Consider the following 26,797-nt stretch of genomic DNA (forward strand, 5'->3'; position numbering starts at 1 on the left):
AGGGTTTTGAATCAAATCCACTCAAACCAAAGATCTAATAATATTTATCAAACAACTGTTTTAATTTGATTAATAAGATTTTACCATAAAAAGCACTTGTTTTATATAGGAACTGATCTTGCACAGCATATTAAGACGAAACATTGTCATGAAGAAAAAGTCAGAAGCACAAATCTACTAACCAGTAGTTCTGAGTCACATCAGTCCTGGACAAACATTTCTATATATTATCTCCTCTTTTTACTGCAGACCTCTAGTGAAGGAAGACACTCAGTCCGTATCTCAGGTCTCAGCACCATTGACTTCCGAGCCGGGTTTTCCAGGAAGCCCACACTGGACTTCAAAAAGACCCTCAGTCGGCCAGTTCAAGGTCAGTGAGGTCAACCTTTCCAGACTGTAAAAAAAAAAGGACAGCACAGCTGTTGTATGTTTTCACTTTCACCTGTTGCCTTCTCTTATATCTTGTAGCTTTGGGACAGCAGTATATATAGTATTATGTTATATCAACTTTCCAGGTATTCCCACCCACATCCTGCTGAACACCACTGGGCTTTCTCCTCCTGCTCGGGCTGACAGGCTAGAGCTCCTGTCAATTATGGGGAAAGTGATCAAAACCTTGCCAATCCGCTATTACCCTGAGCGCCAGCCGCACAACCTCTGGAACATCACAGAGTTTATTCCACCAGACGAAGCTTTCTTCCTGCGGGTGACAGGATATGACCGGGATGGTTTTGTGTTCCAGAGAGTCTCCAGCGTTTCCTACTCCAGCATTGTACCCGGTCAGTGATGCAGCTTGCCTTCTATATTTCAATGAAGACGTTAGGGATTGCTTACTTATTTGATTCTATCTTTACCAATTAACTCCCGGAGAGATTAACTTTCTTTGTTGCAATTTCTTCCTGTTAGATGCCCCCAAAGTGCTGATGCCAGCCACCAGTCATGGTTACTACCTCCAGAGAGGGGCTGTTAACTGCCAGGTGGAGAGCCTGATCCCCTTCACACTGCGATTCAGCAGAGATGGGAAACGACTTGGGGTGGATCAACTGTTCAGGTGAGCAGGGCTGCGGAGGAGTAACAGGGACTGTTGCATAAAAGTAAAAATCCCAAAAGACAAATATCATGAGGAAAGGACATGCTGTAAAGTGCATGCTTTGACCAAAACTTTTTGGTCCCATTACCAACCTGTTAAAAGTATATTTCATATTTCTTTATGTTGGACAAAAGCTCCTCTCCCCATCTTGTGGAATGACTGATGGTCTGTGAAAATACAAGTTACAACGATGGAAATAAATCTAGGACTTTATCGTTGTATCCCTGACAAAGTCACAAAATATAATGGAGTGTTGTCAATAAACCTAAATCTAAAAATCAGGAAGTTTTTACACATTTTTATAATTCTACCTTAACTGTGACCTGGGACATGTCCATTAAGGTCCCAGACGTATTTTATGCATTTGAACAGATTATTTTAGCAAAACGTGGCCAGTCATAACTGTATTTGCATGGTGGCTATATGAACTTTATCAGATGAACACCATCGATGCACTATGGTTTTGGAATGGGCAGATGATAAAAGGTTTGGCCCTTCTTCTCTCAACTGATAAATGCACAAAGTTCGATGATGTTACATGAGACTGTTGAGTCATTATATGCTTATGCCTCATTGTGAGAAACTTTTCCAATTACCCTTATGGCCAATCAGCAGACATCCATTCATCATTACCCTAAGAATTCCAACGAACCACTGCAATCATGATTTTAATAGAAATCAAGGGATTAGCTAGTAGCAGATTGAATTTAATATTATTCTAACCAGTGTGGATAATAGTATCGAATATTCTCCCTTCTCCTCATGTCCTGTTATATCTTTTGATCCCAGTGAGTCTGACAGGGCATCATGGGAAATACCCCAGGTGACTTTGAAGGATGAGGGCTACTATGAGTGCATTGCTATCAGCAGTGCTGGGACGGGACGAGCTCGCACCTTCCTGGATGTATCAGGTAAGCACAGATCTCAAGACTCATGCACTCCGTCAGTTTGATAACAGGCCATTTTCTCAACATACTTAGATATTTATTTGATTATTTACTTTTAATCCAAGAATTCTACTAAAATTGTACTTAAAAGCAGTGATATAAAATGCAAAGTTTCTCAAAAACTCTGCTCTGTATAGTATTATATATTATTAACAATGTAAACTGAATAAAAGGAACTTGCAGAATATGTGATATGATGGATTAAGACGCTATTGCAACATGTCAGAAGCACTGTTTGTCTGTGGTCTGTAATACTGTAGTTTATATTCATTAATAGTGCATGTTGAGCTAGTCTCCATCACTGCGTGTAATGAGCCAAGACTGTCAGACAGGAATGCGTAAGAAGAGCTGGCAAACATTAGACTGTTGACAAGTGCAATTGGTGTGTGATAAATCTACTTACAGAACAGTGAGCAATTTAAAGTATCACGTCTTTAATGTCCTGTATCATGACATAGACAACGACACTTAAGACACACACACACACACACACACTCACACATACTGTAAAGAAACAGAATACCTTGAGTGAAATGGTGCAGCAAGATGAAGTTTGTGTCATGCTCAACAGTTTTAAACGCACACACACACAAACACATGTACACACAACTTATAGACATACGGTGGGGATATAAGTACCACTCAATGTGGGTTTGTATTTTACAGGGTTCAAGGTCTCTTGATCTTGATCCTATGCAGAACACCGTCATGATGGCAGAATTAATTTAACTTTATGGAAAATTTGACCCGAGCTTACAACATGATGTTGTATTTCATGCTTCGCAGCGATCATGTCATGGGCTTTATGGCACGGTTTGTGTGCCTGATTTGTAAAGCAATGGACTGTAGCTATGGTGTAACATGAGAAAGTACATATTAAGTTGTAAGTATGTTGCAGGCTGTAAGCATATAAAGCATGATGATGAAAGTTTTGGTGGGTATAGTTACTGCAAAAGCAGACCACAAATACTTGTCACCACAATAATAGGTGCATAATTACTCACAATCTCAGAGAAAATCTAACTAGTCTATAATCTAACTGGTAAGTTACTTGAATGATGATATACTGATCATGTGTTCATCATCATAATGTTAAAGCTATGAGCCCAGACCAAACCAGAGGGATCATATGATTATTTATACCTTCAGTTTCACCACTAGGCAAAATCATTTTTGCCTATTCATAAATCCTCTGTGGTGCATTTATTTTTCAATCTGCACCCTCTCAATTATGGGAGACCAGAGCTGACACCACATGAGTCCCAGTGCAGTCAGTAAAAGTCTCCTTGCCCATACTTTGCTTTCAAAACAACTTCCTGCTTCATGGAAGTCACTGGAGCTTCATCAACTTGATGAATGCCAAGCAGAGGGGAAGAAAGTGGAGCGCGCTGAAAAAGAGCGAGAGGTAGTTGAAAGACTCTTTGTGAAACAGAAGAAGGAAAGAGGGAGCCAGGCAGGGATCTGTGTAATATATGAGCGTAACTCATTACTGTAACTCACCCACTATGTTCACTGTCCAAAAGTGCCGAGGGGACTTAGCTTGTCCAACTGTTACCTCTTATGACATCTCTAAAATTAGGTGAAATTAATCCTCCTCAGCCACATCCCCAACCTTTGCTACTGGGCCAGTTATAGTCTTAACAGGATGAACAGGATGACAGGCCCCCGCATTTTACACTTTTACACACACACACACACACACACACACACACACATACACTCACATAATAGCCATTCAGCTGCCAAATTTGTGTCATCCTAATCCCAAGGAGCTGTGCTGAAATCCCCAGCATCCACCGTCTATCAGAGCCAAAGCCTCCGCTACCTCTCCCTCATCTTCCTTTTCCCTCCCTCTTTCTTCCCCTTCCCCCTTTTCTCTGCTTAGCTCTGGCTTACCTCTGAAAAAATGATTGACGACACACCGAGACTCAAGAGATGAATGTTTTCGAAATGGTGATGGGAGAAAAGACAGAGATAGAGGAAGAGAAATACGATAGGAAGGGAGACCTCCATGTCTCTGATTAATGGCGAACTTTATGTTGATAGGTGGTGTTTTCAAAATTCAGTTTCTGTGGCGCACAGCTAAACAAAGCTAAATGGAATATCTTCATACAACGCTGAGAAACACACACTTAATTTTGCCATTTAATATCATATGCATCTTAGAGTTTCCCTTCCTACTGAAAACATTGTCATCGTAAGTGTTAGTGGAGAGCCCATGGTCTAAATCATTGGATCCCAATCTTTTTGGCTTGTAACCTAAAAAGCTTTGGCTTGTCAACTCACAACCATTTGTCTATGAGTTTAGTCAGCAGTTCAATCAAAGATTTTCCCTTCTCAGATTGTTTAATTTGAATAGTTTTTAGACACTTGAAGAGGTAAAACTAGACTTCACGGTAAAAAAGAAAAGAGAAAAATGAGAAAACTCAGTTTGTGATGCAGAAATATGTTTTTTTCTCACTACCTATCTTGTTAATCATCTCACAAACCCTTAGGTTTAGCTTGGGAATTGACAAATTCCCAAGCTAAATTAAGGTAAAAAAATAACATCTGTCTAAAAATCAGTTCCCAGTAAAAAATTCTGCATCTCTCTTCATACGTAAGTGTCAGTAAGAAAATAAACGTTGCTTTCTTCATGATGTGAAGTTCCCGACAGCTGCCAACAACATTATGCCCTCATCCTGCAGAGCCGCCTCCTGCTGTCACAGTCAATGGCAACGTAACCGTTTCTCCTGGCTCCAGTGCCGTCCTCACCTGCCATGTTGTCAGCACAGTCAACTTCAACCTCACCTGGCTGAGAGGAGGCCATGATGCCCGTCTGGACCCACAGGTGCAGGTCTTGACCAACCTCTCTCTACAGCTATCCGTTGTGACTCCAGATCACTCAGGCTGGTACGAGTGCATCGCCATAAATGAAGGAGGGGTGACAGCAGAGCGAGTCTACCTGGTTGTGCAAGGTGAGGAATGTGTGTTTATAAATATATGTGTTCAGGATGAGTCTGTGTTGTAAAAACTTAGGCTCATTGGAAGAGACATTGGAAAGAAATAGTTGCCACGTATTGGAATACCAATAGAAACACAGATACAGTATGTTTCCAGAAGCAGTGGCTACTAACTAAAGCTGAAGTTAGTTTTTGTCGCTGGTGTATGTGTGCGTGAGAGTTGGTCTTTGGTATGTTTTTGTCTGTTTTTTCTGTGTGATTTACATTGTGGGGGAACGAGACTCTTGGCAAACACAACCTCCTTCCCAAATACAAGATCATCTCCCAAGTGTTTCCGCCCTTCTTCACTCTCCTACTCTCCATAATTCACCCTAATGCTTTATGGGACGTGTGAAAATTATTTATGCCTGACTCTCAAGCAATGCTAAAGTAGAGTTTTCCATCTCCGGACAGCTCTTATAGTTCTGTTCCTAACACTTCACTGACACTGAATCAGGAGCACGTTGTTGCACAGATGGAAGAGAGTATCGCTAGCTATCTGGCTAGCACCACAGAGCATGGGCCGGTGCCTGGCCAGGAAATGGTGATTTAATACAGCTGCTTAAAGCTGCCATTAGCAGATGATCTCAACCAGAACCTGTTAAGGAGAATCCAGGAGGTAAAGTCAGAAGAGAGAGAGAGAGCAAGTGAGAGAAGCAAAGAACTTTGTTTTACATAATCCAATCTGTCCAAACTAACATCCTGTATTCACTTTGTTATACAACCATCAACCTCAGGAGATGTTAATTCAAAGGCCATATGCTGCTTGCTGTTGCCTAAATTCCCCCTTGTATGTGTCCTGCCAGGTAAAAGTTTAAAAAAAGTATTCTTTCTCTTTAAAATCAAAAGCAATTGTTATATAAATACTGTAAACTGAGTTGTCTCTGCAAGGTAAAGCTCAGTGACAAAGATGGAGATGCTGAAGGTTTAATACCAGTGTTGCAGACGAGCTCGGAGAGGAACTCTGTCATTTCACTCATCTCACTGAGTGATAAGTGCTGAGTTGACAGTCGACCGTAAAACATCTTTTTCTTTGGCAAACTCTTCAGTTGTATGTCTTTTTTCAGATTATTCTGTCGAGATTTTCTTTGTTATTCTTTAAAAAAAAAAAACTATTTATTACTGCTTCTCTGGGTTTTTTTTGCTGTGCCTCATTTTTCTCTCAAACAGCTGTCAGCAAGCCCTGAGGGTTTCCTAATTACCCCCTGGTCAGTCCCATCCTAGTTATTAGCTGCACTTTGAAGTAAGTCAAGTCTGACTTCTTACGACACTTGGATGGAATACAATTGAACTGATAGCGTCCAGCTGTATTTATGTTGATTTTGTTAGACAACTCTGTAATCATAAAATAGGGATTTGATTGACGTCTCAGCACAGCAGCGCAATCATTATTTTCTACTCTTTCTGTTGTCGGACACAGAAATAGAAAAAATATGTGTAAATATGCAAGTAAGAACAGCAAATTGTGAGTTCAGCTGTAATAACACACAGCACAGGCTATTGCAAAGAGCAGTAAGGGACAGAATGAAGGTTTTAGAAGCCAAGAGCTATTGTTTGCCAATGAAAGTAAAATGAAAAAAGAGATTTAACTGTTTAACTATTTGTGCTTTACTGTGGACAGATGTCCAAAACAACATTTAGCTAGTTTAATGTGGATGAATGAAGGAAAAAAGGGGATGAGGGGAAAAGAGGTTGAAAAGTGGGGCAGTAGAGATAGAAGGAGGATGCAACGTGAGAGGGAGTGAAGGTGGATGAGTGAGGGAGGAAGAAAGAAAGAGAGCAGGTGATGAAGGGTCTGCTAAAGACAGGCTTCTTCCCGACACATAAAGGCTGCTGCTGAGTCAGAGCAGAAGAATGTGTCTTCCCTCTCAGGAACCTCCTAGTTCCTGAACTCAGAGGTGTCCCTGCCCCCCTCTGGGCAGGGTGACCTTGCACATTGAAAGAGGCAAGTGAGGAGAGAGTCTGACTGGGCTATAAACAACAAGAAAGGGCCCATTCTCAACGCCCTTACTTTTGACCTTGTCTTGTCATACAAGTGATGCCGCTAAGATTAAGATCAATAGGTTCTCAGGTTGAGGTATTTCAATTTGTTTCGAGTCAAGGTTGTAAGATATCAAAAGTGTTGCCTGTAAATTTATTGGCAGCATCTGGTAAATACGCAGTATATCTGTCAAAACGTGGCATCACTGATGATTGAAGTTGGAGCATCAGTGCAAAACTCCATACATTCCTTCACACCTACTGTACTCGTTTGCGCTCAACCTTTTGAACTTGTGACTGCTTGCCCTCTATCATCCCTGTGCTTCTCCTTCAGCCAACGCAAGGATGCTGACATACAGCAGATTATCTATGGCATGCAAGCCATGACAAGCTACTGCTTTCCTACTGACTACAGAAAAGAATAAATCCTTCTCTGGCGTCTTAGATGGACACGTGAATCAGAATCTCGTTGTTTTGGAATTGTCACCCCATGTTCCCTCTCTCCATTGAGAAGACTATTTCTCACACTGCACATTCTACAAGTTGGAAAGTTCGTGGACTCTGGAGATGATTCTGGCAGTGGGAATAAAATAGAGAAAAAACGCCCTTAAAGTGATGAGTTACACATCATGAATCAATTGGAAAATCTCTCCAGATTCCACTGCTTCTCCGGGTTGAATCCTGGATTCAGTATTCCTCCCTGTTTTACCAATAAAGAGGAAATGAGGGTGAAAGATACGGGTGAAACATTATTAGTTGTTGTAAGAGCCATCACTCTTCCTGCTACACTGACAGTAAAAGTTTATGCTCTCAACTTGTGGAAAAGCCTAAATTCATTCAGGGTTATGGAAGAAGTTCTTACATATAAAGGTCCAAAACATCAACAGTATATACATAGTATATAACAGTATACAACTGTCTGTATGTATATGTATGTATATGTATATTAGATGAGTATTGATGTATTGATTGATTGATTTGGTGTTTTTTTAATTCCTCCAGAGGTGCCCAGGGTTTCAGTGGAACCCCGGAATCAGACCTTTAAAACAGGAGGAGAACTGAGGATCAGATGCTCAGCTAGTGGCTACCCTCCACCCCGCCTCGTCTGGACACACAATGACATGTTTATCATGGCATCAAGCAGGTGAATTCATCCCTTTTTACATGAAGAAATTTGAGGACGTTAAACTCTATTCACGGATGTTTAAACTGTTCAAAACTTAAATCTGTATCTTTCAAGACATAGCGTGAAAATGCATCACTCAATCACAAATCTCACTCCCTCTCTCCCATTTTTCCAGCCTTTCTTCAGTGTGCATAAAATACTATGGAAATACTGAATTGTGTATCTTGTGTGTTCAGACTCAGGATGACTCCTGATGGCACGCTGTTGATAAGAAACATGGAGAAGAAGGATGGAGGGGTGTATGGCTGCCTGGCCAGCAACCAGGCTGGAACAGACACAACGACCTCCATTCTCACTTACATTGGTGAGTGTCACGTCACAGTGCACACACAGACACATGGAAAAGAACAACACAAGCAAAAACACAGACATTTAGATACAATATGCACATACAGTATTGAGTGTATGATTTCTCTATCATACTGATGTTCTGTCTATCCTTGAATAACTCTGCCTCCGCAGAATCTCCTGTGGTCACAGTGGCTTTGAGTGAGATTCTCATCGGCATTGGAGAAACCACTGTGATGGCCTGTTCTGCATCTGGAATCCCTCAGCCTGAGATCCATTGGTACAAAGGTAACACTTCAGAGTCAGAAGGAAGGCCAACACATACAATTTAGATAGAAATTAAAAGCTCAGCGTGGAGCTAAAACACACCCCATTCAAATTACAGCTTAAACAGCCTGAACATATCACATATTTTGTTAACTGTTCACACTCACGCTGCTGCATTTCTTCTAATTATTAGGAGATGTCCAGCTGCGTTCAACGTCGTTGTTGGACATAGACACATTAGGAGGGACACTAACCATCAAAGGGACCCAGGATGTGGATGCTGGAGACTATACCTGTGTGGCTGTCAACGATGCCGGCACCTCGTCAGGACAGATCTCTCTCGATGTAGGAGGTAAGAGTGGCACCAAGTTTAGTCAACCTTGGAAGAGCAAAAAAAATGTAAAAGTAAAATGAACCAAGAATGAGAGCAAAATTGAAAGCAGGAATACCACTTGTGTAGCCTTACCATAGCTTTGTATGTGCAGACCACTAAATTATCCGGATTGACAGGAAATTAAACAGGGTGATGTAGTCTCGTTAGACTTGGCTCGTTTCTTGTGTTGCAAGGCTGCAGCTGTTTTAGGTGATTATTGTGGTTTCATGGTATGCAGCTTCAATGTTTAGCCCAGCAGGGCATCCCAACACTAACATTTACTGTCTTTATTCTAAACTAAATGGGTACTACTGTACTGAACAGTAAAATTTGGTTTTGACAAGTTGCTCAGTTTTTATTGTCCAGTTGAGTAGGAGATATTGACAGTATCTAGCTTAGAATATAGAAAGCCCTAATATTATCTTTCAGTTTTTCATAGGAAGCACAAAAGTAAGGCCTTTATGATACATTTATTTGTCATGCATTTATAGTACATTAAGAATTGATAGCTGTTAAACAGAAGCTAACCCAGAAGTGTAATGGGATTTTAGTTCTCTGTAATAGCTTTTTAGTCCCTGGTAGTGACTTTTGTTCCACAGTGAGCATCTCAATCTACATCACTGTGAAACCTAGTCCTGGGGCCAGATGTGTAAATTATACATAGCAATGTCCACTGAATGAGGTCACATTATAATATTTGTACCTCCACATATGCTCTGCACTATGCATACCTTTTTATAAGTCAGCGGAACTGAGTGAGATATGTATGAATGAAGATTAGAAGCAGAAACACTTTATTTGGAGCCTTGCACCTTAAATCATCAATGAATTGGCTGTTATGGCTCACAGTATATACCAGTGTGTGATGGCTGTGCATAAAGATACAAAGACTGCTTTGGTCCTGTTAATGAAAGATTCCTTTGCCAGACCAAGGACAAAACGTGTCTGGTTTACGTCAAAATACGGTTGCGTCAATATCCATTAATGAATGAATGAACAAGCTGGAGTTTTGCACGTGCACACAATTTAAAAATGACTGACATGTCTGGCACAGAACAATGCATACCCAGAGGTCAATAAATCTGGTATTAATTCTATGTTTGAATATTTTTGCTGTTGTGCAAATAAATTCCTCTATACATCTGGTCCTAGAATCAGTAGTGAACAACCCAAGCTTACATGATGGACAGCTTGATTGTCTGTAGAATGCAATACAGATGGATGGGTGTCCCCTAAACTTTATGACCCCTGCCATCTTCATCCTTGACCACTCCAGCTGCACCCAAGTTCACACGAGAGCCATTAGATGTGGCGGCGGATATCGGCTCCAACGTGACCCTGCCGTGCCACGCCGAAGGTTACCCTGCACCAAAGGTCACCTGGAGGAGAGAGGACGGTTCGTCCCTTTTCAACAGGCCCCGCGGACACAGCACTATCACTCAGAACAGGGGAGGTCTACATATCACCAGTGAGTTTATTAGTTAGATATGTGCGTACACATTACACATATGCAGTAAATGCTCTGGGTTTAAACTTTTCTGTTCCTCTCTATGTCAGACCTGTGGGTTGAAGATGAGGCAGTATATGTCTGTGAGGCTCATAATCACTTTGGCAGGATCCAGACCCAGGCCAGCATCACTGTGACTGGACTAGGTAGGTGCAACATTTAAAATGAAATGTCTTGTCCTCCGGATGGTTTCTCTCCCTCTATGAACAAAAAGTAGAGGTTTTTTATCTTGAAATAAAAGCAAGTATTCACAGTGTGATTATGTTAGACAGGGAGCTGGCATAGTGATTTTTATTTGCATATGATTGATTGTTTCAATGTATAATCTCTAGGGGGGATTTGGTAATGGTGTGCATGCATTAAGTTAAATGGAGAGTGAAGGAATACAGAGCTGTAGCTGAACAGAAAAAGTGCCTCCTTTGAAGTTCTTTTGCACTTCAAAGACCCGTGGCTTTGGATCACAAAATGCATACACACACTCACATATGCTTGCATTCCTTTTTGTAAGATATGCGTTTTTGTGAGCCTTTTCATTCGTTGACATAGATCATATCTCCGTTCCATGTCCAGTACATTTTCTAAAACAACATACAGTACGTACGAGTGCCTATATCCATCTGTAGGTCTTCGTGCATGTGTGTGGGTTTCTGTTTCAGTCTTTACACGTGAGTGTAAGTTCATTAGCACATTTCGGTGGGTGTGTTTGAACACATGTGCCTTGTTAACCACTGTTTCTGTTTCACTGTTTTTCTACAGTGGAAACACTCTGAGCTCTTATATGTGGGCCAAAGGTTAAAAAGTACAGACCCACCCAGATGTCATATATTACTGCCCCACTGCCCCAATTCCCTACTGACAGCGTTGTCTCATAAGACACACACGCCCAATGCAGAAGCACATGAACAGTAGTTTCTTTTCGACAATAATGGAAGTAGAGTGCAGGGAAGTTGGCGTGTCCATGGCGTGTGTGTGTGTATGGGTGTCTGTGTGTGTATTTGTGTGTGTGAGTATGTAATCCCAGTACAGTCAGGGTGGTCATCACATTTCCCGGGCCAACACCCTGTTGTCTGTCACAGCCCCCGCAGATGATATCACCATTGTCCATGTGAACACAGCCAAACCATTTAGGCAAAATGTGTTGTCCAAATGTAAGCGTGTGTGTGTGTTCATGTATGTGTTGTGTAAAAGTATGCATATGTGAGGGAAGAAAGGAGTGTGTCCAAACTTTTAGCAGCTGTGGAAAATGTATACTGTATATGCTGCATTGTTAATGTGTTTAGAGCAACCAAGCATTCTCTATTCATCTCACTGTACACACACAAACAAACACATATGTGCTTCCAGAGGTAAAAGCCTTTGCACACCAGTCCGTTATGTCCAGTCTGTTAAGTTCATTATATTTACACACTCATTTTTGAAGGTTAGGTCATCAAAGGTCAGGTTAGGTCATCAAAATGCTGAACACTGAGGCTGTTCTGCATTTAATAATGAAATTCAGCAAGAGAGAATTCTGGTTGAAGGATGATGTGTTTTTGTGTGAAGGAAGAACTGGATTGCAGTAATTGTTTGGATTGTGCTCTCAAAGGCACTTGATCTTTGTGTGCATTTTCTTTTCATCTCTGTGCAGAGAACAGGCTGTTACCCACATGCTGTAATTCTCAACTGTATCAAATAGCTCCTCACTGCTGACATGAATATACTTAATCATTTTCTTGAATACTTCTCTATTGTTCTCTCAGCCTGTTTTTCTGACATAAGCTCTGTATAATTGTTTGCATGACATCCGCAGTCTCTCCGGTCATTGCGATGAGTCCGACTGTGCTCAGTGTGATCGAGGACCAGCAGGTGACTTTGCCCTGTGTGCTGCTGGCTGGGAATCCATTGCCTGAGAGGCAGTGGCTGCACAACTATGGCATTGTAAGAACTCAGACACGCAATGGATAGAAGTCACAGTTTTTACATGTCCTACAATGGATTTACTCTGCATTTGAGTTAATAACCATGATTTCATTTAAACCTATTTAATCTACAATTTGTCAGGTGACTTCCGACCAGTATGTGACCGTGAGGAGGGATGGCAGTCTGCACATCGAGAGAATTCGGCTGGACGATGCAGGTGACTACACTTGCTTGGCTGAGAACGTCGTTGGGGCCACCAACCATACCACCACTGTCAACGTCCATGGTAATGTATAAAACATACATACAACTCACCTACACACAGACATGTACAGTATGTGCACAAATCTATTGAATACTTTTTAAATGTTTATAGGTACCTTGTGGAGGATTTTTAAACACCTGTTGGACCCATATTTTTGATGTTCCAGTAAACACACACACAAAGATGTACACACTACAAGCTTTGGCAAGGTGTCAATGTATGGGGTAGTAATGCAAATGTAGAGGACATGTTAGTGTTAGGTTGGAATATCACAGCTAATAAGCTAATCCAACATTTTTGGACATTTTACTTCTGAATGGAAACATCTCATCAGTTGGCAGTGACGCCATCACCTCTAATTGTCCAATGTGCTGGTAAATTAAACTCAAAGTTACTCAGAAGGCTGGCTTTATCTGTCAGATTAAAGGTGCAAGAAGAATATTTATGACATCCCATGGTTTTACACAATTCCACATATTGGCAATTGAAGGCAATAATTCGCCGTTAAAAAGTTTCAGTGCGCCAAAAAGAGGAGAAGCAGAGAAGAGAAAATCCCAAGCTTATGCTTTTGTTGAAACAATCCCAGTTAAAATGAAATTAAAATGCCATAAACCCTTTTCACAGCAGACATTTTGACATGTCATAGTAGGAAAATAACAGGTGCAATTCATAACATTAATGATGGCTGCGTTACACTTCCACAGCCATTTCCAGGGTCCTGGTATTGTGCATGCCGACTCACTGGGACACTAGTACTGAGCCATCGTTAACGTTATTGATTACATCTATGCTTTTCCTGCTATGACAAGTCAAAATGTCTGCTAGTGTTTTATGGGATATGAAATGTCTCCTCTCTCTTTTCCTTCTCTTTTTGGCTCTTAACCTCATAAATAGGATTATATTTGAGGTTGCACTAAAACCAGGAGCAGCTGAGGGTAATGACAGAGTTTGGAGCACAGTGAGAAGGAAAAATGTGTTCTCCATTTATACTAAAGTCAGTCATTGCCAGATTCTACCAACACAAATAGGAATCATCCATAGCGTGTACGTAAAAGGCAGTGGCTCCCTCACTTCTTGAAATTAGGCCAGTCCATTTTAGATGTAAACACACAGAACACTGAACATTTACACTATGTAGATCAGTGTACAGTTCAGTTAACCGTAACATTAGAAATACTTTGCATGGAAGCTACATAATCTGAATCACATGCAAGAAGTGCTGACAGAAAACCTCCATGCAACAATCACTTGAATATCCAAACCCGTTTTTCAGTGATGTCTGTCATAGTTCACGAGATTTTCAGTTAAATCACTTTTCTTTTTCTTTTCCACAAAGATGCTCCAAGCCTCAAAGGGCTGATCTTTTCTGCAGAGACAGAGGTCATAACAAAGCAAAAACAAGACAGATAATGAATAAGGGAGAGAAAGAACAAGAAAGGGAAGAGTAAGATAAATGCAATACCCGTACAGAATAGTGTATCTTCAGTTAAGTACAGGTTTTCTCCAGATGTTTTTGAGAGACACAATCCAAAAAGAGGCAGATTTTGTAAACACTTAATGAAAGTACAGTATGTACGCACAAAAACATTGGAATAACTGTTCTGTGTTTTGTATTGTACTGTTTTCAGTGATTCCTACCATTCAGTATGGTCCTCAAGTGTTCAGCACCATTGAGGGAACACCCATCTCTCTGCCCTGCCGAGCCAGTGGAGAACCGACCCCTGAGATCACCTGGTCTAAGGTCTGTATTGGCATAACCTCTCTGAGTATAAAGTAAGCCAATGTAAGAGCCAGTAATCTGGTTGCTGCGGTGTACTGTTTTCCTATCCCTGAAGACCTTATTTTTCCCCCTATGAACATAGAAATAATAAAAAGGGAATAGAGGGAAAACCACATGAGACGAGGGTGTAAGCGAATCAATAAAAAAAATGCGGGCCAAAAGTAGAACAGCCAAGATTTCTGGCCACATCTCACCTGGTGAAAGTTAAATTTGATTTGATTTGAGATGAGACTCCACATCAAGCAGTATTAGAAAATATCTATCGCCAAAGTAAGCAATGTCATGCCATTCCAAAATCATGATTTTTCTTTGAGATGTTAATACATCCAAGAGCATTTTAGGACTCCTGACTCCCATGTGGGTTAGTGATTGCTGTTATGAAGCTCATTCAAGCAAGCAATGTGTAGTATTTGTGCAGTGTTTATGTGTGGTTGTGCAGTTTTGGGCTTGATTGAAAGACTGCAGATGTGGATTCAGTATTTATCTTTCTCCAAGGCTACATGTCCTTGTGTTGTTTTGTGTCAAAGGTCAGGTAGCTATATAGATTTTAGTACAATGCGGACTCCATTGAACACTGGGAAGACATTATCACACGGGAAAATACCTGTGTGAGGGCAAATCTGTGTTCCTTATGTGCTCCTCCATGAAATCAGCTCTACCTGCGTCCATTGGCTTGAACAGTGTTCTCAGCGTTTACATGAGCATTTTTGTGTGTTAGTGTGTAGTATAAGCCAGTGTGTTTATGTGTACGCTCCCTCCCTCTTTTCCATCTTTTACACTAGTTTCTCGGCGTTGTAAAAGCGATGCTGTTAAAGTGAACAGGACTACAGGGACATATGAAACTAGATCCAGCTAAGTTCTGCACCAGCTGTTAAAATGTGATTCCCTGTGATTTCTTTTCTGTTCTCTATAACATCAATCATGTCAAATCAAGTTAGTCATGTCAAATCTGAAAGGACAGCTAAGAGATGACACATCCCTGATGCACCAGCATCACATTTGCTTTGTGTTTTGGTTCATTTGATTCATTTTGTCTTTTTTTCATTTTGCCTTTTTTTTTAACAGCAGGGAAAAAATTCAAATAATAAATTTGAGCACACTTAATAGGCCAAACCACACATCCTTTTTGGTCTTAACTCTCTCCTGGACACCTTGTCAAGTAAAGTTAAGTTATTGAATTGAGCTCTGGCCCCTGCTCTTTACCCGTTATGATTTGTTTTGTAGGGTGGGGAGCTGCTGAACTTGGGTGGTCCAGCCTTCGCCCTGGATTCTGACGGCAGCCTGCTCATCACCTCGCCCTCTGGAAATGAGACTGGAGAGTTCATTTGCACAGCTACCAATGCTGCCGGCTATGCAACCAGGAAGGTTCAGCTCACTGTCTACGGTAAAAACAGAGGCTGGATAAAGTTTGTAGAAAGAAGCAATATTTTAGTGTCAGGGTTTAGCTTGTCCACGTGCAGAAGCAGTTTCTTAAGGAGTGTTATTTAGGAGTGTTATTATTCATAGATTAACTCTATGTTGGCAATGATGGAGAAGTGTGTTTTCAGAAAATCTTTGTTTCTTTCTTTTTGTCATTAACTCACTATCTGGCCTGCCCATGTATGTAAATCCAGTCCGCCCGAGATCCGGTGCAAATGCTGGAGGCGCCGGAGGCTCCACAGAGCCATCGAGGATGTCAGTGATTCAGGGTGAAGATGCCATTTTGCCATGTGAGGTCCACAGTGTCCCCCCGCCCACCATCAGCTGGGCCAAGGAGAGGCAGCTCATCTCCCCTTTCTCCCCGAGGTGAAACACACAAACTCAACCACGCACAATAACAATGTTTTCTGTGGCGATCTCACAACCTCTTGTACAACACTGGGATATTTCTGCTATTTTTTCACTAACATTGGCGCTATATTTTCTCATTCTTAATTAAATGCAGCAGTGCAAACACACACCATAATTCAAGCTGAGAGCCCCAGCACAGACAAAATACCCCCCTATGAAATCTATTTTCCATTAACTTTCAATAAACATTTAGCCAAATCTTATGATCTTGTCTGCAACCTCGAAATAAGAGTTATATTTTGTTATTCTAAAAGACAGCCTCTATGTTGTCTATGTCTTGATTGCTGTGCTCTGTGCTCTTTGAACTGTTCATTACCTCAGGGTATAGTTTGTGGTTTTATAAGATGACTGAGTAATCATACTCTTCTCTGTGATCTGTTGTACCTACTGTGCGTCTGCCACAGAAGCTATAAATGCGGTTGATGGTGGATTAGTAGGAATTACTGAGTATCTGTTTACAGTGATGACTGAATAAGTCATTGAGTGGAAAAAATCCAGGAGTATGTGTTCTTATTTTTCATTGCCAAGAATGATTGCCAGTCACACTATATCACTTTACGGTTTCATTTATTTCTGTTTGTGTATGTGTGTGTGTGTGCGTTCCTCCCAGGCACACTCAGCTTCCCTCAGGCTCAATGAAGATATTGGAGACCAGACTGTCAGATAGTGGACTGTATGTGTGTGTTGCCTCCAACATTGCCGGCAACCTGACACAGTCCATTCAGCTAAGTGTTTTGGGTAAGTTCAAAAGATCACAAATACTAACAAAGAAGAAAACATTTCATAATGTTATCATGGGTTACTGGTCAGCATTATGCATTTTTTCTATCAGGAATGTAAGAACTCCTGGGGAACTGGTCAACAAACAACATTTCTAAGTAGGTTTTGAGGTACTATCGAAAGATCACATTATGAAAGATGTAATAATTTGGATCAGAGTTGCTGACTGAATGCATAAAGTTTATTATTTTCATCCATTAGCTTTCATGTAATTGACTCTGATGTAGCTGAACAGCATTTTAAAGTCAAAATGACTCATTCAATACTCGTACATTACTAAAATGAGAGGTGCAGCCCAGACATACTCTCATTTGGGATGACATAGTTGACAGCAGCACACCAATTTATTCTAACTAAACTTCCAAGCTGACGCCCTGTGTGATGAATAACATGCAGGTTCAGATGAGGCACTCAAGGCTTAGTAAATCTTGTTTTCTGTCATCTGACCTTCAGTGCCACCTAGTATCCAGGCTGGCCCCAGGGTCATGAAGGTACAGGTGGGTCACCATGTGGAGCTGCCATGCGTAGTGCGAGGGGTCCCAGAGCCCACCATCACCTGGACGAAGGATGATAAGAGGTATCCGGTGTCACCTGGCGGCAGCCTAGCATTTAGCCACGTGCGGCTGGATGATGAAGGAACCTACACCTGCACTGCATCCAACACTGCAGGCAGAGACGAAGCTCAGGTTCAGCTTCAAGTGCAAGGTTGGTTTCAGTTAACTTCTGATCCCTGAGAGGAGCAGTGTGTTTATGCACTCATGTTGTCAAACTGTAAGAGTTGCATATGTCTGCTTAACGGAGGACAAAAATGAATGTCCCAATCTAACTACCTTGTTCCTTTAGTTTCTGGCAGTGTTAGGAGGTAATGATTTTCATTAAAAATGCTAAAGTAAGAGCTCAGTTTGCAGTTCTTTATTTGAATGAAGACCGGTACAATACAGTGCAACTATTTTTAAAATACATGCCAAATCTGTTACAGTTGCATAGTAGTGTGTATTCATCATTGATTATTTATGTATGTGTATTTTCAGTGCCCCCTGTGGTCGAGGTACTAGAGCCTCCTTTCAATAGTCCCCTGCAGGAAAGAGTTGCAAACCAACGTATTGCTTTCCCCTGCCCTGCCAAAGGTACAGTAGTGTTTCCACATATGCTTTTATATCATGAAGAAGAATTCACGGATTTCATTATCCTGTTAAGGCACTTCTATTGAAAGATATACTAAATATTCTGCTACATACAAGCACATACTATACTTTCACAAACAATGTTGATTATATCAAGTACAATACAGTTTCCTCTAAATGCTCTCATGCTAATGGTTTGGGCTTCTTTTCTCTTTTTCCTGTCTTTTTCTCCCTCCAGGCCTTCCCAAACCAGTGATTCGGTGGTCGCGTAATGGCCAGGAACTGACGGGTAATGAGCCTGGTGTGTCCATCCTGGAGGATGGTACACTGCTGATTCTGGCCTCTGTGTCACCGCTGGACAATGGAGAATACGTCTGCGCTGCTGTCAATGATGCTGGATCCACTGAGAGGAAGTACCAGCTCAAAGTCAATGGTGATTGACCTGTTTAATGTGTTCAGAGTCATTTTCTGACACGTATGTGCATCTCTACTAAAACATCACCTGCTAATATTATATATAATAATCACATTCGATGCCTCCACAGTGCCCCCAGATTTCCGTGGCAGTGATACATCAGGCAATGTGACCGTGGTCCTGAGCCAGCCTACCAGCTTGGTGTGTGATGTCACAGGAAGTCCAACCCCAGTTATCACCTGGTACAAGGATGGGATTCCTGTAGGTGAAATCACATACAACTGCTGCTCCTAATATAAAATGTGACAGTCGTCTTTCATGTTCATAACTGAGTAGATCTTTTTTTTTCTATTTCTAATGTGTGTTGAAATGTTTATTCTTTTAAATGTAAATACATCAAAGACATGGGGAGTAACAGCCTGCCTTATAATACGCATAACATAAACTTAAACTGCAGTCTAATAAGTCATCTACAAGAATTGGATCTCCACTGGGGTGAATCGACATGTAGCCTAATGCATAAAAGTAAGAAATTATATTGATCTTTCCTTTCATTAATGGAAATAATCATAAAGTTGAATGAACTCTGATCACAGGGTACATCGTCCAAGAGAACAGACTTCAAACCACTATGGATACTGTGTGTGTGTGTGTGTGTGTGCAGGCTCGTAAAAAAGACCAACTTAATAAAAGGCCAGCCATGGTGGCCACATGCTCAAGGCTGTGATGACAGAATAATTATGATTAACTGATATGAGAACAGAGCATTAGCACATTTTGCATCTCAATTAACTGGCTGCTTTTTAGGTCATGCTAGCGGCTCTAGAGATGGCAACTTAAGTTGGTTGGTGAATCCTACCTAATTTCCTGTAGCGCCACCAGGAGGTTGAGATTTTTGATTTTTAGTGAAATAGCTCAACAATAACAGGATGGATTGCCATGAAATTTGGTACAGATATTCACAGTTCCCTGACAATAAATCCTAATGACTTTGATGATCCCCTCACCTTTTCTCTACCACTAGCAGGTCACATATCCAGTGAATATATCTCAGCATCTCCTGGATGGAGTGGCACAAAATTTGGTACAGTTATTCATGGTCCCCAGAGGATGAATCTCACTGACTTTGGTGATCCCCTGACTTTACCTCTTGTGCCACCATGAAGTTGACATTTATGATTTGAAGTGAAACTATTGGATAGATTGCCCTGACATTTGGCATTTTTATGCCCCCTCAGGATTAATTGTAATAATTTTAATTCTTTCCATCTAGCACCTCCATCAGGTGAAAAATTAAATATGTCTAATTGCTTTATTTATGGCCAAAACCCTGCAAAACTAATTCCTATCAACCTCAGTGGTGCTTTGCATTTAGTGCTAGTGAACAAATGTTAGCATGCAAGCACACTAAACTAAGATGGTCAACATTATACCTACTTTGCATGTCGTCATTGTGAACGTGTTTGCATGCTGACGTTAGTGTTCAGCTCAAAGCACCACGGTGCAGAAGTACAGCCTCACAGAGCTGATAGCATGCCTGTGGACTGTTCTTGTTGTTCTCTATGCCGCCTTAGTAATTGTTCCTGTGAGGCACAGATGGGAAAATCAGACCACTTACTTTAATCTGTTAATTATGAGCAATCTAAATATAGATTCTCTGCTCTCTTAATCTTTTTGGCTCTCAGCTACAATTGAAAACACGTTTTGTACGCTTTTAAAATTGTATTTCTCAGCTGAATATATTTTTCAGCACGGTGTAGACAATGGTTGTTTATCAACTCTGTTTGAATTGCAGAGGTGCAGATTTTTAAAAGTAGATGCTTTTATCATGATGTCTTCCAGCTTGCTCCATAATAACTGTCATGCAGCATTTCCTAAAGTGTAACTTATGTTGTTGTTTTTGCTTTTGTGTTTGATATATGTTGATTGACAGGTAGTTGCCAGTAACAGTGTCCAGATTCTTGATATGGGGAAAACCTTGAAACTACTGAAGGCAGCCACAGCAGACGCAGGCAGCTACAGCTGTAAAGCCATCAATATTGCTGGCAGCACAGAAAAAGACTTCTTCCTCGATGTACTGAGTGAGTAAAGGCAATGAGCAATCATTTATGGCAACTCCAGAAATTACAGGGAAACAGCTTTGTGGAGCCTTGTGGACATAGAGAACCTTAAATCAATTCCACATTCATGGAAAACACTTTTAATGAATGAAAGCAGCCAAATAAATAGGATTTTTTATCCAAGAGACATTCTCATTATTATTATGGGAAAGAGTTACAATGTTTTCATTATACTGCTTCAGTAACAATAATTTTCTCCTTCTCTGCCTCAGTCCCACCAACCATTGAAGGGTCAGGCTCTTCCCAGGATGTTTCAGCTATTCTCAAACAGGAGATCAGTCTAGAGTGCAAGGTGCAAGGAGTGCCCTTTCCCACAATCCAGTGGTACAAGGACAGGAAGTTAGTGCCTTTTCACATTATAATGATCAAATTAAATGAATTAACAGGGTAAACAGTCTTCCTTCAAACTTTTCCTTTTATTCTGCTTTCTTTCTAGACTGGTGTTTCTTGGTGATCCTAATCTGGAAGTCACCAATAGGGGTCAGGTTTTGAGGATAAAAAGTGCCCGTCTCGGGGACCAGGCCAGGTACCAGTGTAGTGTCATGAATACAGCTGGTAAACAGTCCAAGGACTTCAACCTCAGTGTCTATGGTGAGTGTGGATTTTGACAAAGCATTGTACTGTAAATATATAGTATATAAACATGTTCACACACCGAACATGACCAAATACAGCTGGACTGCAAATTTGAGCCACATGATCTTACTATTTTTTTTTTACTGTTGTTCCAGTTCCCCCCTCCATCAAAGGTGGTAACTTAACTACAGAGGTCACAGCACTTCTGGACACAGTAGTAACACTGGAGTGTGAGGCACGCGGAGTGCCACTTCCCACCATCACCTGGTACAGAAAAGGAGAGGCTATCCTGTCCAACCGACAGGCTCAGTACATAGATCGAGGCCATTACCTGAAGATCCCTCGGGCTCAGGCATCAGATGCCGGCCAGTACACCTGCAAGGTGACCAGTGTAGCCGGAACTGCTGAGAAGAGCTACGAGCTGGACGTCTACTGTAAGAACCTGACATCTATCATCTGATATCTACACACATTTTCTTTTTCATTGTGCTGCATGTCAGCTGAACACAAATGCTATGAGAAACCTATCTTACAAATGTGAGATTTAAAAAATCTAGATCACGTTTTGAATCTAGAAACAACAGCTGAGGAACTCTATGAGCTTCAGCTCGTGTTGTCTCTGCATTTGCAATCCTTCTCATATGGTATGTGCTGTGCTCTGAAGCTTATTATTGTATTTATCAGAGCTTTGAAGGGAAACTTTATTATTTTTCAACGTGGACCCTATTTTCCCATCTTTTTGTGCCTAAGTGACTAATGGGGACAACAATTTTTGAAATTGGTCCAGTATTGAGCGAAAGCGCTTCAGCTGGCAGCTGCTAAACAGGCTGTAATGTAATCCGATGGAGCAATAGCACATGTACGTTTAGTGGATGTACGTCCACTAAAAGTGCTTGTTTTTGCCACTGACAGGATCAGATTGTTATTATAAGTGTCTGAAAACGTTATTCAATGGACCATACAGAGAAATAAAACTTTTTTTTTTCCTTTTGCAAAAAGATGGGAAAAAGAGGGTCAGGTTCAAAAAGTTTCCCTTTAAGTCATTTGGTTTCACTCACAAAGCTTAAATACATTTGTAACTGTCAAGAATAATTTCAAACAGCTGTGGATCAGCAAACAATTTCATTAAAAAAAATCCTTGATCCTTGAAAAGCACCAAAAGTGGATACAGAGTTGAGGATTTGAAGCGTAAAACTATTTTACATTTTGTTGAATAATGAAAGGCTTAAGTGTTAGATTTAAAAAAAAAAAGATATCAGTCAACCAGAAAAGTCCTCCGAGCTTTAACTCTTCTTTTGTTCTGTTTCTTTTTTATGCGTCTTCCACCCCCAGTGCCTCCTACCATTACAGGGGGAGATGACGGGCCCACTGAGAGGAAAGTGGTCCTCAGTAAGCCTCTGATCCTGGAGTGTGAAGCTGGGGGCTACCCTCCCCCGTCCCTCACCTGGCTGAAGGATGGAGTTCCTGTGCGTGACGGTGAAAGTGTCCGTGTCATCGAGCAAGGGAGGAAGATTGAAATCCTCTCAGCCACAGTCTCGGACTCGGGGCGTTACGTCTGTGTGGCAACCAGCATCGCTGGGGAGAAGGAGGTCAAGTACGACGTCAGAGTTTTAGGTATGTAAGCACACAAAAATAACTGTTTGAATTGGTATAGCCAGGTACTATACTGACACTGAAATGTATAGCACACATGCCTCATGAGGGATTATTTAAGTTTTACATTGTCACTGTCAGGCAGACCCAAATTAATGAGATTTCATGGGAAAACAAGTGGACTATCTATGCATCCAAACATACATACTTTTTAAAATTGTAAAATATAACATTTCAAGGAGGTTGGCCTGCTTGTGCGTTTGCATGTTGTGGAAATATAACAATTCTAAATCCTTGAAGTGACCTTACTGTTATTTTCACATCAATTTATTTTTAGTTATTGCTTAGGTGCCCCGATTCCCTGTTCTACTTCGGTGAACCTCAGTTCCAGTTTGTTTTTGACTCAAACTGTTCTCAGTAATGTAAATACAAAGATATTAGTCTTCCTGCATAGTAATTGAACAGCAATTGAGCATTTAGTTTATCAGCACTACTCACTAAACCGAGCAAGTTCAAAAGCAATTAAGCCAAATATTTGGTTCAGCCCTTGATAGTTAGAATCACATAAGAGAGGAAAGATTTAATAGAAAGTTGTTACCTAAAGTGGCCACCCTGCTTTAATAGCCGTTTAGAGCCAGGATATTTGTTCAGGACTGAGCCAAACTGTAATAAGTAGCACCATGTATTCTAAATCAGACACTATCCTTAAAAGCACTCTGAATATGGCTCCAAGTTGGACTTTTTAAGAAAACTAGTGTGAGTAAAAACACACTATGAATATTTTGCTTTATGTATGTCTACCTCTAATTCTTCCACTGTGCTTATCAGTAAATGCCAGAGGAAGATGCTATTTTCTGGTTATGTTTTCTGAATTTGCCTCAAATGGCACAGTGATTATGTAACATTGAGTGTAGGTAGGAAGTAACCTCTCTGATATTTTAGTCTCTTTGAGCACAGCTAATCACTCTAACAACTACAGCCTGGCATGTGTAGTTCATTCTTTTTACAATTTGTGACAGCTGGGAAAATGTTGTGCCGTTGTCGGCAGGATTCGAACCTGCGCGGGGAGACCCCAATGGATTTCTAGTCCATCGCCTTAACCACTCGGCCACGACAACTCATGTGTAACGTGAGCTGATACTGTTGCTCTCCGCTGGTGCTGTGGCTATCTACACCATGTGTGCATTCCACATGGGAAACTGACACCTGCCATTTCACTGTGGCTTTACATATCTGACTGCTGTACTCACATGTAGAGTAAGACCTCTTCACAAATACCAGAGAATCTAGTTCTATACATTTGGGAGCAAGAAGAGACCCCAGCCACAGGATTTTGTCTTTAAAATCCTCATTTTTGCTGATCTTCTCTGATTATCTGCAGCAGAAATAGAGGAATGATAGAAAAGTTATTGAAAACTCATGGACTGAGGTTTTTTCAGTGTTAATTATATGTAAATATAACTTCAAAATAACAAAAGATTTTTTTTCGTTCCTAGTGCCTCCTTTTATTGATGGAGGAGATGATGTGACAGACAGCACGGTGATCATCAACAGTCCTCTGGAGCTTGAGTGTCAAGCCACTGGAGCACCTGCACCTGTAATCACGTAAGACCTCCGTCTCCTGTGTGCTTGCAAACACACATAAACACATGCAGGCATACAAGCAAAGTCACTGTAACGATATCTAAATTGCAGGTGGTATAAGGATGGAAAACCAGTCAGGCAGGGTGAGGGGTTGCGGGTTGCAGCCAATGGGCGGCGACTGATTGTTTCCCGCGCTCAGGTCTCTGACACAGCTCGGTTTCAATGTGTGGCCACCAATGAAGCAGGAGACCATGAGAGGGACTTCAATGTGGTTGTCCATGGTAATGCTTTGTCATTTACTTTGTAGTTAAATGAAGCAATTGTTTTCTGGCTACAAATGAGGAATCATCTCAGTAGTTTTGCATATGTTGTAATTGTAATACATGGAATTTATACTCTCTAAATGCAAGCCACAGAGAAGCTCCCACTTTGGGTAAATATTGCTTTCTGCCTTTTTGTAATTTGCTTTTTTCCTAATTTCCTGTTGTAAAGTGTTTCTAAGAAAGTAAGTCTATGCTCGGCACCTTTCCAGTTCCTCCATCCATTCGTACCAGTGGGCCTGCTGAGCGTGCAGTGGTTCTCCACAAAGCCATCAGTCTGGAGTGCATCTCCAGTGGAATCCCCCCTCCCAGCATTACCTGGCTTAAAGATGGCCGACCTGTTGACACAACACAGGAGCATCTCAAGGTTTGTTTACTGATTGGCTGAGTATTAATTCGTTATTTCTATTCTTTTATTTTTTGGCATTTTAGCCTTAATTTGACAGATTAAAGTGTAAGGAGACAAGAAACATGGCTAGAGAGAGGAGTAAGACATGCATCAAAGGTCCGCAGCAAGAAATTGAAACACACATGTTGCAGTTATGTTCTACGTGTGGTGAAGTAGGCAACCGGGGCACCCCATTAATTCATTATTTTGATAAGATAATGCCATTGGAGTAGGTACAGCTTCAGTGCCATACATGCAGACGCTGCTGCTGAAATGCACAACAAACATTACTGAATTTCACCTGGATTGTTGCAGGATGGTCCAATTAAATAGTTGCATTGTTACAACACAATACAAAAGAAAAAAATAGGGCACTGCTCTATTTTCTAAAATTACAATATGTTTACAATGACAATGCAAAACAGATGTCTTCTGATATGTAGAATATACTTTTATACTCACATTTTAACATGAAAAGTAATTACCAGTCTGTGTTCCATGTGTCGTGTGTGTGTGTGTGTGTGTGTGTGTGTGTGTGTGTGTGTGTGTGTGTGTGTTCGTATCCGTCACAGCTGGAGTCGGCAGGCAGAATGCTAAAGGTCACCGATGCAAGACTAGAGGATTCTGGGAGATACACCTGTCTGGCCACCAATGCAGCTGGCGAAGCTCAACAGCACATACGGCTCAGTGTCCATGGTAACTTATTAGATACACACAGGACTCTCTCTGTCTGTCCATGTCTCACTCATCTTAATCTCGTCACTGTTCCCTCTTCTTTCTGTATCAAGGGGACTAAGTGGAAATATGAGAATATAACCAGATAAATGATTGCTCTTGTGTATAATACTATGTGTGTCCCTCAGAGCCTCCCAGTATCCACAACTCTGGAGAGATCATCAACCAGACCATCCTGTCGGGCTTTCCGACAGAGCTTGAGTGCAAGGCCACAGGCAGCCCATTACCTGGTAAGACAGCTCACAAACTTCCTCCGCCATCCCGCTGTGCTCACTCATAAGTTATAGTGCGTAGTTTCCTCTGACCAATGAGTCGGAATTGGCTTCACTGCCACTTTTCTTATCTTTACCCATTAATTGAACAGCAGAAAATTGATCTCAGATGACTCCCTACAGGCAGCTTTTCTCTCTTCCCATTGCCTTGCAGATAAGCGGTCACATTCCAGTGTAATTGAAGACTCTTTTCTTGGGATGTTACTGTATTTTTACAGCAGTTGTTTCACTCCAACGGTCTGAAATATGTGAAATCATGTTACATGTGAAAATATTTTACTAGGAATTTATTTAAATTCTATTTAAACTCCTAGAGGTCTTTGCTTTTTGACTCTTTGCATGACTTAACAATAAAAAACAAAAACATGAAAAAAAAAAAAACACATAAACAATACTCTCTTTGTGTCTTTGTGCCATTACCATGTCCTCACAAATTTTACAACCCTAAATACAAAATATTATTACTTGTTTTTGAAGAACTAAATGGTAAAATAGGG

General features: G+C 41.0%; 1 protein-coding gene, 1 long non-coding RNA gene and 1 other non-coding gene across 4 annotated transcripts in view; 1 reads left to right on the forward strand and 2 right to left on the reverse strand.

Moving 5' to 3' along the window:
* hmcn1 (hemicentin 1) overlaps positions 1–26,797 on the forward strand; it is an 86,808-nt gene that overhangs the window by 26,688 nt on the left and 33,323 nt on the right. For both annotated transcript variants that reach the window (XM_067596462.1, XM_067596463.1), the window contains exons 7-37: positions 250–370; positions 516–779; positions 907–1,051; positions 1,880–2,001; positions 4,725–4,994; positions 8,001–8,142; positions 8,361–8,488; positions 8,647–8,760; positions 8,933–9,091; positions 10,389–10,580; positions 10,670–10,765; positions 12,409–12,536; positions 12,660–12,804; positions 14,412–14,524; positions 15,788–15,947; positions 16,177–16,348; positions 17,004–17,131; positions 17,627–17,878; positions 18,205–18,300; positions 18,536–18,730; positions 18,843–18,973; positions 20,646–20,793; positions 21,045–21,171; positions 21,269–21,423; positions 21,564–21,842; positions 22,741–23,022; positions 24,498–24,606; positions 24,697–24,866; positions 25,118–25,272; positions 25,866–25,989; positions 26,157–26,258. In XM_067596462.1, the coding sequence (XP_067452563.1) occupies positions 250–370; positions 516–779; positions 907–1,051; positions 1,880–2,001; positions 4,725–4,994; positions 8,001–8,142; positions 8,361–8,488; positions 8,647–8,760; positions 8,933–9,091; positions 10,389–10,580; positions 10,670–10,765; positions 12,409–12,536; positions 12,660–12,804; positions 14,412–14,524; positions 15,788–15,947; positions 16,177–16,348; positions 17,004–17,131; positions 17,627–17,878; positions 18,205–18,300; positions 18,536–18,730; positions 18,843–18,973; positions 20,646–20,793; positions 21,045–21,171; positions 21,269–21,423; positions 21,564–21,842; positions 22,741–23,022; positions 24,498–24,606; positions 24,697–24,866; positions 25,118–25,272; positions 25,866–25,989; positions 26,157–26,258 (4,924 nt within the window). The remainder of the gene's footprint in view (positions 1–249; positions 371–515; positions 780–906; positions 1,052–1,879; positions 2,002–4,724; positions 4,995–8,000; positions 8,143–8,360; positions 8,489–8,646; positions 8,761–8,932; positions 9,092–10,388; positions 10,581–10,669; positions 10,766–12,408; positions 12,537–12,659; positions 12,805–14,411; positions 14,525–15,787; positions 15,948–16,176; positions 16,349–17,003; positions 17,132–17,626; positions 17,879–18,204; positions 18,301–18,535; positions 18,731–18,842; positions 18,974–20,645; positions 20,794–21,044; positions 21,172–21,268; positions 21,424–21,563; positions 21,843–22,740; positions 23,023–24,497; positions 24,607–24,696; positions 24,867–25,117; positions 25,273–25,865; positions 25,990–26,156; positions 26,259–26,797) is intronic.
* Positions 39–9,278, reverse strand: LOC137187520 (uncharacterized). The gene is made up of 3 exons (XR_010929226.1): positions 9,206–9,278; positions 9,033–9,118; positions 39–394 (listed from the first exon to the last, which is right to left on the reverse strand). It is a non-coding gene; the product is annotated as an uncharacterized lncRNA (long non-coding RNA).
* Positions 24,038–24,119, reverse strand: trnas-aga (transfer RNA serine (anticodon AGA)). Its single transcript has one exon. It is a non-coding gene; the product is annotated as a tRNA-Ser (tRNA).

Source organism: Thunnus thynnus, chromosome 8 (assembly GCF_963924715.1).
Source record: "Thunnus thynnus chromosome 8, fThuThy2.1, whole genome shotgun sequence".
NCBI lineage: Eukaryota > Metazoa > Chordata > Actinopteri > Scombriformes > Scombridae > Thunnus > Thunnus thynnus.